Source organism: Scomber scombrus, chromosome 14 (assembly GCF_963691925.1).
Source record: "Scomber scombrus chromosome 14, fScoSco1.1, whole genome shotgun sequence".
Classification (NCBI taxonomy): domain Eukaryota; kingdom Metazoa; phylum Chordata; class Actinopteri; order Scombriformes; family Scombridae; genus Scomber; species Scomber scombrus.
In genome coordinates this window covers 12,378,847-12,393,379 of record NC_084983.1, presented here as the reverse complement: position 1 = coordinate 12,393,379, position 14,533 = coordinate 12,378,847, and the positions used below count along the sequence as shown (strand labels likewise).

General features: G+C 36.4%; 1 protein-coding gene across 1 annotated transcript; it reads right to left on the bottom strand.

Annotated features, from left to right (window-relative positions):
* Positions 1-4,318: 4,318 nt before the first annotated feature.
* Positions 4,319-14,298, bottom strand: gabrr3a (gamma-aminobutyric acid type A receptor subunit rho3a). The gene is made up of 9 exons (XM_062432967.1): positions 14,156-14,298; positions 13,287-13,393; positions 9,332-9,399; positions 9,017-9,240; positions 8,169-8,251; positions 7,456-7,593; positions 5,474-5,626; positions 5,061-5,254; positions 4,319-4,907 (listed from the first exon to the last, which is right to left on the bottom strand). Exons 1-9 carry the CDS (start codon positions 14,296-14,298, stop codon positions 4,608-4,610), a joined length of 1,410 nt encoding a protein of 469 aa, XP_062288951.1. The 3' UTR covers positions 4,319-4,607.
* Positions 14,299-14,533: the final 235 nt, after the last annotated feature.

The window sequence follows — 14,533 nt, the reverse complement described above, 5'->3', positions numbered from 1 at the left end:
TTTGAAACATTTACCATTTACGTCATAAGTCATGCACCACCTGCATTATACAAGTATGACTGTTGGGTTTTGTACTGGCTTTTAAGAATTGCTTATCTGTCACGCACTGCCACTAAAATTATTAATGCACACACATTAATTTCCTCCATTGCTGTGGCTCTTTGACTGTGTTTACCTGAGCAAACATATAAGTATTAAATACAGTTACTGCCAAAAGGGTGCACACACACATCTGGGTTTGTGTGTTTTTGAATTTAAGACATTAAGGACATAATAATAATAATAATAATAATAATAATAATAATAATAATAATAATAATAATAATAATAATAATAATAATAATAATAATAAATTATGAAAATATAAAAGGTGCATGTTCAATCTGTTTTAGGCGACTTAAAAAATAGATTTGTATCATTAATGGAAAACACTAGGACCTGTTGCCAGGAGGTCAGGGGTCAAACAATCTGAGCTGGTTAAGTTTGATCCTTCACAACCTGACCAAAGATTTGGTGTTAATTTTGTAGCAATTATTTGACATCATAATAATAATATTAATGAATGTTGGAAAGCATTTATAAATGACTTATTAACATCAATAAATTAATATACAGGTAAAGGGTATAAAGTTAAAAAAAAAAAAGGTGTAGTTCTGTAACTGAAGACCAGGGGGAGTCATACAGGGGGGATGGAGATAACCACAAGTGAGGTATTGATATCTTATCATATATTCCAGCAGAGGGCTGGGAGACAAAATGTTGGCAGAACAGATCCAAATAGTTTCTTTTAGCATTAACAAACTGAATGTGGCATCTCCATTCTGTGTGAAAGCTACAAAAGCGTGGCAGTCTTTATCTGGTTAATGTCTGCTGCTGAGCCTTTTGTTTCGTTGTACTGCAGGACTTACGATCGCTTCACCACAACAGATCATGACGTGCAGTCACACCCTACATCATTATTAGTACAGATCTAAAACGGTCCAGGCATTCAGAGACATTGTTATAGTGGTGCCAGGATGACCTCAATGAATATAATCTGGTACAAATATAAAGGGTGATCAAGATAAGTGTGGATTCAAGTAGAGTGATATTAATATTAGTGGAGCTCTGGCACTGCATAGTGGAAGTAACATAACATATAAAAAGGTAGCTTTCTGTCTTTGTGCAGTTTCGGTAACAGAGGCCTAAAGATCTGATCATCTGTGTGAGCAGAATAATACTTGTTCATTTCTATCTTTCTGCTCCTTTCTTACAGTAATGGAGTAGTTTGACATTTTGTGAAATATACACATTTTCTCTCTTTTCAAGAAGATCAATGCCACTCTCATCAGTCATCTGCACATTAAAGTTGAAGCTACAGCCAGTAGATGGTTAACTTAGAATAAAGTTTGGAAGCAGAAGAAAATATCTTGCCATAGGTAAAAAATTAAAATAAAAACAAACTGCCATCAAGGATCTCTAAAACTCAGTAATTAACACATTATTTTTGTTTGATTAATCTGTACAAATACCAAAGGTTAAAAACACCAAGTTTCAGTTTTTGTAGGGGTTCTGTGCCAGACGATTTCTTGCCCAAGAGGAATGTTTTCATGAAGTTTTGTTGCCACAATGAGGTTACAAGGCAACCAGCAGAGAATACAGGAAGTTAATGCAGCTAGAGAGAAACTGTTCTGGCATCAAAACACCCAGTTAAACCACAAATTGTCATTTTTATTCAACATGTTAACTATAGAGCTTTAGACATGCTGGTAGGTATTTTTTTACTTATGAACTGTTGTCTTCCCTCTGCTGCCCATCCTTATGCTAAGCTATGCTAACTGTCTCCTGGCTGTGATTCATATTAAGTGCACAGACATCAGGGATGTATCAAATGTTTTTCCCAAAATGTATTTCCTTTGAAATACGTTAAATCTAAAAGAAAATTTTATGGCACATACAATTTTGTGTATTGTGCCTGGATCAAAGCTAAACCAGATTGTGATTTCTGAGTTTAAGGTCTAAATGGCTAATGAACACAAGTATTTTGAGCTTATGATGTCTCTTACTGAGCCTCCTGAGTAGATCTCAGGTCATGTTTACTTATTCATTTGGATATTTGTTCCATTGTAGACATTCATCACATTATCCATCAATTACCTCTGATGAATCTATCCTGTCGGCTTCACGTATGATAGTGAAATGTTATGCAATCAGATAAATCCTGGAATGAAAGTGTATTACTTTCTCCAGCACATTAACAAAAGAGTCAATAAAATAAAAAAACAATATGATCGTCTTAAACAAGATGATCTGCTGTCTTAATGTGCAATACACAGCTGATACACAATCCAGTCTACAGATGCTACCAACAGGCCTGTTGGCCAGACAAACTTTGGAAGAGCACATTTCACCGAATATTTGGTGTAGAAAGATTATGTTAGTATTGCCACAAAGCTAAGTCTTTTCTACATGTCTTTACAGACAAAATGTGTTTCTGGGTCAAAGTGACTCAAATTAGAGCAGGTCACATATAATGACTGTATGACATAATCCTCTCCCTGCATATTTTCTCCTCCTCTCCTCATACCAATTACATAAACTGATTTAAATGTGTTTTTTTCTTGTGATATAGCCTATGTGATGTTATTGTGTGGGCAAGATTTTAAGTATATTGTCTGTAATATTTATAAATCTTAACCATGTTATTTTGCATTATTAAAGATATTAAAATAATCAGCACAGCCCAGCTGAGATATTTATAATGCTATAGATATAGATAATTAAACAAATAATGCTAGATATCAATGAAGTAAAATGTTGTGCATCACACCACGTGAACAATTATATCCTGAATTGCATCTCGTGTATTTTATATATAATACTATATATATTTGTGGTTATTGGTACTGTTTAGTCTTGTCTACTGTACAGTTATGTTTGTTGTATGCATTTGTTTGTATCGATTTTAAGATGCAGCAGTGGCAGTTTTCTGCAAAAAAGCTCCAAAACACGTCTGTACACTGGATTTGCACTCACCAGATAACCAAAAGCAAGACTTCAGATTAATTCTAATATAGACGCTAACGTTGCTCTCTATCTACTGGATGTGTAAACCGTTCGCTCACAAGTTTGTCCCATCATTTTAAAGGTGGTATGACATTGTTATGTTCAGAGCGTGTTTCTGCTGCCCCCAAGTGGCCTATTGTTGCAGATGTTTAGAAAAAAATTAAACCTAAACAATTTTGTGACAGGCTGACAGCTGTATATGCAAAAAGGGAATTAGATACTCAACTCAAATTTTAAAATAAGTTTATTTTATTTTTGCTGAGGAAATGTTTGTCAGAAAAATATCATGTCATGAATCTTATTTATTTATCAGCCAAATTGTGTATATATATATATATATATATAATTAGTTAACAGACTAAAACACCCTGAACAATAGTTTTATGACTTTTAATTTTTTTTGTGTGTGCAGCAGGTATACATGTGTGTACATAAAGGATATTTTCTGCATTAAATCTGTTCCACATTTATTCAGAACATTTTAAAAAATCAATAATTTTGTTGCATTTTTCACTTATATAAAACTACTTAAAATCAGTATGCTGTCACCTGTTTTAGGTCATTTATTAAAGCCTGATAAGATATTTATGAATGCAAAATAGATTAGTGGTTACAAATCTTGTATAAACTCTATAGTATGAAAGGATAGGTGAATGGTCAAATTATAAACAGTGTGTCAGGGTAAAAAGCGTACCTGGACCTAAATATACTGCACAAACTGCTGTGAAAACTAGAGAACTTATGTAATGAATTTGATCTATAATTTATTCATTTATTTTGCTTTACCCTTTTAGTTCTTTATTGATGTAATATTATTTGTATGGTACCTTGAGCCTTACTGTTGTTGGATTGGTAAACCTGTATACATTTAATTTTGTAAATAAAACAGAATAAAATAAAATAAAATAAAATAAAATAAAATAAAATAAAATAAAATAAAATAAAATAAAATAAAATAAAATAAAATAAAATAAAATAAAATAAAATAAAATAAAATAAATAATTAATAAATATCTGCTGATGATGAAGATATGATATGATAGAAAGCTCTGGAATGACTACTTAATAGACTGCTTTCTCCTGCTTGGTCAAGAAAGAACTCAAAACACTTGTTTAAGAGGGTCTATTTATTCAAGATGCTGTACAATAATTACACAATTTCATGTATATAATGTGTCTAATCAAGCAATAAAATAAAATCCTGAACAAACTAACGGTACCAGTCAAACATTTGGTCACACTTCCTCATTGAATGGGAAAGTGTGTCCAAATATTAGATTGGTGCTTTAAATGCATTTGTTTTGATTAAAACTCTTTCTCTTATAAAACAGGCATGCAAGAACTCATAAACATACACTAAAATAACAGCCATTAAATTCAACAGCTGATATCACATTTTCTGACAAGTGAACACGTCTTGAGTAGAAGACGTCGTGCAGTGTATCTACACAATGCAAAATTAAGATCATATCCCATAGAAGAACAGAGTGTCGGAAGTTTATTGCTGCCTGTTGGTGAAAATAGTCATAAAGATACTGTTCATTTGCTGCATAGTGAGTTTACTATGCATACATACTCCAGTAAATGATGTTAAAGAGCAGGTAAGCCAGGGGAAATATGACTCTGGAGTAGGAGTCAATCATATAACTGTTGCTCATTATGAAGCTAAGGTTTTCTTTTAAAGGGTTCTTGCGGCGTAGCCTGGTGCCCTCTGTGGGTGCAGAATTAGTAGAGTTTCGTGACTGGGTGTTCCTCTCTGTATTTGGTGTGCTAGCAGCCTCTGGAAAAGAAGTCAGGTCAATGTCATTGTCATGGAAACAGCCATCGAACGCCATAGCCTGGGTGGCGTTGAAGGTGGGGATCTGCAGCGGCAGAGGGAGGAGACGAGAGGATGTTAAGCTTTGAGATCAGCAAGCACCAGATGGAAAGAAATCATTTTCTGTGGGTCAAATGTGTCAGATGAGATTCAAGAAGAAATTAAAAGCTACAAAAAAACACCACTGAAAATAAATTACCTTTGCATTCTTGAGCCTCTTCATTTCCTCCACTGTGGTGAAATAGTTAACAGCAGCGTACTCAATGACAGACAGGAAGACAAACAGGAAGCTTGCCCACAAGTAGATGTCTACAGCTTTGACGTACGACACCTGAGGCATAGAGGCTGAGACACCAGTGATAATGGTGGACATTGTCAGGACAGTGGTGATGCCTGGTCAAAGAGAGCACAACACAACATCAATATTGAAAAGTGTTGCATAACAAACAACATAACACTAAAATAGTTGAAACAACTCTTAATCCTTCTTATCTCAAAAATCTTAAATAAAATCATAAAACTAGGTGTAGTAATTATAAATTGTACCAGTTTATGTCAAATTACAAATTTAAAATATGTTTCAATGGCCATGTTGACATGTGATCAAAGTACCCAGAGAGACACGTGCAGGTACGGCCCTCCTGTCTATCCAAAAGGACACCCAAGACAGCATCACCATCAGCATTGTAGGAAAGTACGTTTGAAGCATGAAGAAGAAGATATGCCTCCTGAGAATGAAATTTATGTAGAGCCGATTGTACCAACCTGGAATAGAGATGAACAAACAGAAAGTGGAGGCAGAGCAAGCAGGTTATAATAACAGGGAGTGGGAGCAGAAAACAACACAATCTCACTGGGAAATAGAAATAGAAACACTTGCATTGGATTGTCACAGTTGTGAGTAGAAGAAAATATAGGGTGAACCTTCACTGTAGGGGGAACTCAGAACTTAGCTGAGTAATCATTTTCTGGGGCAAATCTGTCTACAGCTGAAGTGACTGTTATTTCACATTGATAGGTAAATCTCTCTGGCCCCTATTCTGTCTTTGACAGTACAAACAGGGTTTTGAAAGTGGGCTTAGCAGCCTCTTATTGTCTTATTTTAGTTTCTCATAAAAATGCGATTAAAATATTTTACAATATTTACAAAAAAATAAATCTAGTTAATAAACTGAAATATAATTTATTTGAATTTTATGTTATTTTATTTTTTTTATAATAAAGAACACAGTGACAAACAGTCTGTCCCAGCTTTGTTTTGAACTCACTTTTTTTTCAATTATTCAAAGGAAAAGTTCAAGATTCTTTAACCTATATAATCTATAATCTAACCTATTTTCGCTCAACACTTACCAGTACCTGTATAAATGTACAGGTCCTTTGTTGAACATGAATCTGAGATAGCATTAGGGGACATATCATGCTTTTTAAAAATCATTTTTGTGTAATTTTTTGATATCGGATATTTGTGTAATGCATTGATAACATCCATTCCAAAACTTGAGGTGAACATATGTAAAAATGCTCCCTGCAAATCAAAAGTCAGGGCTTCAGCCTGCCCTGAATGCTTTATTTGCTATGTTACCTCTACTTCCTTCTCATGATGATGTCAGATTGTTTATTCAGGCACACAAACTGCAATCGGTTCCATAGCCTTTGTTGCTAAGTTTCTTCCATGGGTTGTTGGTGTTGTCCACTTACATATTTTGGATAGGATTCGGGTAGTTTGGATATATATGAGAAGTTTCCATTTTGAAGATTAAGAAAAAATAAGTAAATTCCTACTGCTGCTGTTTGTTTACATAGCCTCTGGAACAGCCAGATGTCTGCTGTGTGCTGAGGGGCATCATCTGAGAACTGGCCAATCACAAGAGAGTGGGCTCATCAGGAGGGGGGTCATAAAGAGACAAGATTTTGGGATTGAAAGTGTGCTGGTTTCTGTTCCAGTGATTTCTACAGGAACATGCTTTGGTTACATGAAGCTAAACAGGCCGAAATGTTGTGTAGACCTAAACACCTATTGTTATCTGAGTGTAAATTTGCTACTTTTAAAACAAGCTGATTGTAGACAACATTTCTCAACTCCAACACTATTCTTGTGTCTCAAGTTGCTAATTGAATGGTAAACAATGAGCAGTGCACGGAAGAGAGGAAGTCTCAGTCTGAATATCCATTATCTGGATATCTTTTGGCTAAACTGGAACCTCCAAAATTCTAGTTGTTGATCCCAGTGACAACATCATTTCAGCGGCTAAACTGAGGGGTTGCATGAGGAGCCATTGGAAATAAGAAGCTTTTGAATTGTGAATAATGTAAAGATATAATAATAAAGGCCCTAAGCATAAATATAGACCTGGAAATATGCACGATACATCCCCTTTAACTAGTCATCAGCACAATCACAGTATTTCTAGCAGGTGTCACTGTGAGGGAAACATAATACTGTATATAGGTATAAGAATCTCAAACTTTTCCCTTCAGAAATGCTATAGTTTATTTATTGTGGCATAAGTGTTTAGATAAAAGCAGGAGCTCTCTGGTTGTTCTCAAAGCGGGTACAGCTCAGAGGGCCCCAAGTTTCCATCCTCACATACCAGTACTGCTGTAGAAGGCGAGCCCAAAGGAAGGCTGAAAGTCTTCAATAAAAAACTGAGAGAGCACAATCTCATCAGTCCTTAATGAATCGTTCCCGTTCTTCCAGTAGAGCATGAGGTCATTCTCATTGTAAGCATCTTTAAAGAGAGGAAAAAAGAGGGGGAGCAGGGTGACACCTCTCTTAGAAGAGTCATAGATGATTTTCTCAGAGGACAGGAGAGAGTGCACAGAAATGGGACTCCTGGCTGTCCTCTGAGATCACGATCCATGCTTTATTCATGCAATAATATGAGAAATAAATAAAGAGAGGATAGAGAGAGAAGCAGGCCAGAATAACAAAAAGATCCCCACACTCTGCACAGAAAGTAATTCAGACTCTGTCAGTTTGATAAAGTATGACCAACTTCAAGTTCAGAGCAGAATAGAATGAAAAACTAATCCTCAGTAAATCCTGAATCAGGAAGACAGACATGTATAATGGACAGAGATTGACCTGATTTAGGATTATGATTTATTTACTCACATGGTAATGCGTTGAAGTATAGCGTGCGTTTCTGTGCCCTTTAAATTACAAATCAGCATATCAAAGATTGTCTAATGTTTGTCAGGAAAACATGTCTAGCAAGGACATGATGTAAATTATGATCTGTCTGAAAAATTGCACTGGATGTTCTCACAAGCGACAATTTCCCAAATGTAGTTTGGTACTCACAGCTCTCCAGTTCCAGAGAGCAATTCTGTGTGTCCAGAGGGAAACTACTGAAGTCCATCGAGCAAAGTGCTGTCACAGTGATCCTAAAAAACAGCATACAGTTAAAGAAACACCCACATAAATCAAGCAATCATCCAGCAACTGTGTTCAATGTAAATGTTATATTTGCATGAATGGTTTAATTTCAGAGCAAGGCTGTAAAGATTAACCACAGTCAACTAGCAATTAAAATGTCAAATAGAGTATAAAACAAAACTACTGGACTGCTTTTCACAGTTAAAATGTTGGTGGTGACAAGAACAGAAGTTGTGCATTCACTAAATGCTTCTGTGTAGAATCTGAATCTCCTATGGCTACAGCAAGCTTTGCTAGCTTATGACGCCTTATTGTTGACATCTGTGGCTGAAATGGATATGATGAATGTAGTCTGAAAGCTTACTTGCCACCTTCATTTATTGTATTCCTGCAGTGATCTCATGGTCTGCTTGCTAAATCCTACAGTTGATTGTTTTATAACTTGACTGATGATGAATATATATATATATATATATATATATATATACATATAAATATATATACATATATAAATAATATATTCTAATAACAATAATATTACTTCATGACTCATTGAACTAGATAAAATAATGAATATGCAATAAACACGCAGTTGCTAATTTCAATACAATCAAGAGTTTTGCTACTCCAGCCTTACATGGTCTGGTATGACCAGTAGCTTACGATGGCAAATGTCAGCAAATTTTATCCAGATGTTGTACAAATATCATTAATGACATCACTTTACATCACTTTATGTAATGGTTTCTATTTTGATGAAAACTTTTTTTTACCTGACACTGTAGAGGATATTGCCGTCAGGATAAACCCTTAGCATAATGTTTTCCATGGTTGTGTCATGAATAAAGGAGCGCTTAGAGTGGACGAAAAACACGTCAGGGACCCAAATTTTCTTCACTAGACGTGCATCGAATGTGCGACTCTTATTGTTGCTTGAGGGGAAGGCCAGGCGATCATCCTGCCAGTAATGCCTCAGGTACAAAGTCATGGTGAAGTCCTGAAAAACAACAACACACAGCAGTGGTGAAGCCCATAAAGAAAATGAGACAGTGCATAATGGCATGAATAGTAATCCTAGAGGTACATACCATGTTTACTTCACTTATGCTGTCAATGCTCTCTACCTGGACATCAATGCCGACAGGAAGAGCTGCACCTGCAAAAAGGACAAACGTTGTAATGGATCAGCTTTAAGTAACAGTTGGATTGCATCCTCTATGAATCATCTGTCTCTACATCTGCCAGAGATTATGTGTCAATCCCACTGCTGAGCTATTAATTAAGACATAAACCACATCTCAGAGGCAACAGAGATAAAAGGTTAGATTAAAGTACTGACCCTGGCATAATGCTGGTTCTTAAGCATGACTCATTAATTCAGCATTTTGCCCATATTGCCTTTCAATAGCTACAAAATCACAGATCATCACATTCTCATGAAGGCTGCTGTTCACTGAAAAAGCACAGACAACTAAATTCTTGGAAGGGTTTTGAAATCTCAAACTTAAGAGATCTCAATGGATCTTTGAACTGTGAGATCCATTTGATGTCTTTGAGATCCTCAACAGTGGTATACAATACTTGGCTGAGAAAACAACACAAAATGTATGTTTTAAGAAGATAACGGGTGATGTATCTGTTGAAACCTACAACCAGATCTCCATTTGATCTCCGAACATTTGTGGAAATGGAAACATTAGGGAAGAACAAATCCTTTTAAATTTGAACTGTTTCAGACAGGCAACAGATCCAAAGCTGATTTTATAGTATTTGTAAAATCTGGCCTGAGGGAATAACTCTGGCTCACTTTCAACAGCCTACATCCCAGCATGCACTGAGCAGGGAAACACCACAGAGGTTAGAAGTCCATCATAGAGGTTAATATTGTGTGCCTATCTTAAGACTTCCCTATCAGATAGGGCATTTGAATTCAATCATGATGTGGAGCTTCTGCTTTTACTTGCTTTATTGTCCAAACAACAATACAACTACATGCCTCTTGGCTAATTCTTCCTGTTCTTTCCTGCCCCTTCCTGTCTACTAGACATGTGACCTATCTAAAGCTTACTGGTCTCAAAGTGCCCATTTGTAATTGCATGGCATACCTCCTCCACTAGTTGTAGTCCTCTAGTCTCTAGTCCTCTTGGGTAGTAAGTGCTTTGGCATTGCTACATTGCTACTTGTCCAATTCATGTTTGTGTTTCTCCCTGTGTGCTGTATCCCCCAGCAGCTGTGATAGCAGGTCTGCTATGTGCTGTTTGCCAGATACATGTACCTTTCTGAAGTTTTATGGCTGCAGTTTGAGGACCCATCACTTTATGTGTGTACATAACTTCCGATGGCTTATGGTGTGTGAATAGATCAAACTTCCTACCTTACACAAAGTAGACTAAGGTACCAGCTCTGGCTAGCTCATCCTAAAAGCTTGGAATGCACATTTCTGTTTTGGTCCGAAGTTGAATGGTGTGTCTTTCTGGGTCAAACTTCATAGCCACTCTGACAGTTTTGCAAACTGTGACATTAATCTACTACCGTAATTGACAAGATCCTTGCTTCTCACTTCTGTAGCATTCTCTGGTTCAGATACCTTTCTGTGACAGAAGTCCCCATGAATACCAGTCTGTCCATGTTGAACTGTAACTAGGGCTGTGATGGTAAGCATTTTTTCATACTGCGGTAAAAATGCAATTTATCCCCTATCTTTGGTGGTTTGGACTTTACACTCTTTACAGGCAGGACTTTAAAGTCCAAACTTTAAAAAAAAAAAAAGATTTAAATTGATAAAAAGATTTAAAGGTTCTAAATCAGCTACACGTTCTTTTTTTCCAAATGTCTGACATCCTCATCACCATTGTTGTGTGTGCATCTTAATATTTAATTGCTGCATTCAGAATTGAATGTATCTGCTTTTACTTGCTTTATTGTCCAAACAATGGATACTACTACATGCTTCCTGCCTATCTCCTCCTGATCCTTCCTGTTTACTAGAAATGTGATGTATTTAACCCAATACATGACAGTTATGAAAGATGATCACCAACACTAAGGATACAATCAAATGGAAATTTTAGTGCACATGACCTGGTGTAAAGGGAACTGCTAGGTTGGATCAGCTGGACTCTTTCGAGTGCAGTCAGGTTAAGGTTATGGTTACGGTTAGGATCAAGTTTAGGGATAGGGTTACAAATCTCATCAGAGTTTCGCAAATCTTCCATCTGGCTTCACTCTCACATCAACTTTGTGTAAAGCCTTACACATACTGGAAAAACATGTAAATTCTGCATACAAACCAGAACATGCTATAAAAAACAACAACCAGGTGAAATAATGCTATGCATAGCAGAGTTGACTTTTTCAGTCACAATAATGACACATACCAGCAAAGACGCTCAGCCTGGATTGCAAGTACATGTCAGTGAAGCAATCTGCATGCATAAACTGAAATGTTAACTTTAGAAATTGAAATTCTATAATATTAATGTTATTTTACCAAATACCATATTGTACTATTACATAAATATTTCATACTGTATAGTATGGTCCTTATGTCATCGTTCAGAAGCAGAATGCTGTAAACGTATGATACGCACTATAAACATCCCGTTCTCTCTGTACCATTATCTAATGAAGGTAAGCACTCAAAACCATCAGTCTACGATTACAATAGAGTAGTGAAGTGGGAGGGATTATATCAGGCAGATAGGGCTCTGAAAGTAAAGTCCTGTTCATTTTTTACAGATAATATCAGGACACCTTTCATCTCCTTGTTGGACATAAAACTCTCCAAAAGAAACCAGTAACAACTGAAGTACAACAATGTACATGCAATCTTGAGGAGAGAGGTCAACTACAACTTGCAAGAAGTAAAACAGTACAAGACAGTCTTATCAATTGTTTGCTGAGCCACAGAATCAGTGACTTTGTTTAGTTTAGAAATCAGAAATGTCTCTTGTTTTTTCATTGACTAAGAGTCTTCAGAATGTCACAAATTGATGGAGTCAACTCTTCAACTCCACTGGTAGTATTATTTCAAACAAAACATGACATTTGAAAAGTAAATTAAAATGTATCCACAGAGCCACCTATTGACTTCAACAGCAGCAGTTTTATCTTTGACCCATGACTTATACTTATCAGCCTATGCTCTTCACACACAGTATTTTTCACTTTCTGTAGAGGTTCTTCTGGTATTTTTTGCTATTGGAGCACCAACAAGTTTCCATATTTGGACTGATGGGATTTTGTGTTGTTAATTGTATTACCTTTTAAAAATGAATTGGTTTATTGTGCATATGATTTTTTTTGTATATTGTTTTGTTTTGATGAAGAGTTTTTGTAAAATTTATATGTTTGAGGTGCTTCTGAGGAACTAGTCATATAATGACTCTTACAGGTTCAAGTCATGACTCCTTCGATGTTTGCAATCAGAAAAGAATGTTATTTTGTGCATCCACTGTATTTACAATTTACCTTTCAAGAGTGTTAAAACCTTAAACAATGCTTTCTGGATTCATAAGAATATAAAGTGATCGTGTAAATGAGTGAAAGTTGATGTCCTCTGAATGGCCTATTTACCCAAATTTTCTTGCACACCACTCACTTGGTATAATATCAAAAACTAAAACTAAATGTATACAATACAGCACTTGTCACAAACAGATTTGCTATATGTATTCCTGTATCAGATATAGACATTTATATTAAACATTCTACAGATGCAGATTATCACAAAACACATGTAGGTCTCTTAACAGTTTTTTTTTTAATATCATGTAACATCAGGCTTTTTGTTTTTATCTTTTTTCCCCCCACAGATTTAGATTCACAGTTCAGATTACTCTCTCTGTACTAGTGTCTGTAGTCATTGTCTCACACAGTAGACAATCTAGGTCATTCAGGGTTTTTTTTGGGATGCGTAATACCAAAGACAGCACAGTAACCTACATTAATTTTAGCAAGCTGCTAGGCAAGCACATGGTTATTAAAAAGAAAAAGAACAAAGAAGACAGACAGATACATAAATAGATGAGGTGTGTGTCTTACCTCCAAAGCCTGGTCGCATTGCAAAGTCATGGTCCTCAATCCGAAGCAGCTGCTCCGATTTGATTAGCAGGGACTTGGTGCTGTCCATCTTTTTTATCTCCACTCGTCTGAGAACCAAAGAGGACAAATAACAGCTGACGCAAAAACTCTTTCTCTGTCTTGATCATTCTCTTTCTAACACAGACACACAACTTACATCTGGTCGAGAGAATTAGTGATTGTTAACTGGACTTTAACACTCTGATTTAAAGCAAAGGCTTTGGTTTAAAAAGGAAATGAGAGTTGTTTTTTTACTTACAGTGTAATGACACTGATCTAATGCACTTGTAACTCCCCAGATTTTGTGGGTGTTCTTTTGTATCTGTTTCAGTTCATAAAGAGGCCCACCTGTCTCCATAAAAATCCTCATGAAGAGATTATTGTGAACCAAAAATGAGCTCTCTAAATGTTATAAAACAACCCATTTTCATTAAGCAACAATCAGTACAAATTACTAAGCATTGTGTTTGTTATCCTCATAGTACTGCAAATTCTCCGTATCATTTTCCTTGTGCACCAACAGCAGAGAGATTCAGTCTAATCAAATGAAGAATTCAGTAATTACATGGACTGTAGCATCTGAAGATTGTCTCTGAATGTCACCTCTCACCTCACATGATCCCAACAAATGACCTGCTCTTACCTTGATCCATCATGACATTAATGGAAAGCATCATGATTAATTACGCAACCATATTCGTGAGGACATTGTGAACCACCACAATGACAAAAAAAATCCTCCCTCAATGCAACAAAAAGTAGAGCAGCAGAAATAGCTCCACAATTACAACAAAGCAAGGGGTCACAATAGAAATCCCACTTTGGCTTACCCTGCATGCTTTTGTTTGGTGTTCTCTCCGAGGTACAGCTCCTTGTGTCTCCTCTTATTTGGGAAGCTGCTGCTGTTGAGCTGTGTGACAGGCCACAACCAGGCCAAGCACATCAGTCTTAAGGCCAGGAGGGCCACTCTCATGGTGAAGCTGGTGCTGGAAAGACAAGAGGAACCCAAATGTTCCTCCCACTGCGTCAGCGTCTCACCCCAGGAATGCCACAGCTGTCCTCGTCCTCTACTGGCACGTCCATGTCCCAGCAACACTCATTCTGCCCCGTGGCGCACGCACCCAGCAACTTCTGCGTTATCCTGCACTCTCATCTCCTGTGACATGGTGAACATCAGTTAAGATATCCAGTGCTTAGCTCCACTACGC

Bases quoted from the DNA above. Each gene is read 5' to 3' on its own strand.
- gabrr3a (XM_062432967.1), bottom strand. From the start codon at position 14,298: ATGAGAGTGGCCCTCCTGGCCTTAAGACTGATGTGCTTGGCCTGGTTG. The intron at 9,400-13,286 runs GTAAGACACACA...TCCTTTTTGCAG, and splicing joins AATGCGACCAGGCTTTGGAG to GTGCAGCTCTTCCTGTCGGC. The intron at 9,241-9,331 runs GTATGTACCTCT...GTTGTTTTTCAG, and splicing joins GCATAAGTGAAGTAAACATG to GACTTCACCATGACTTTGTA.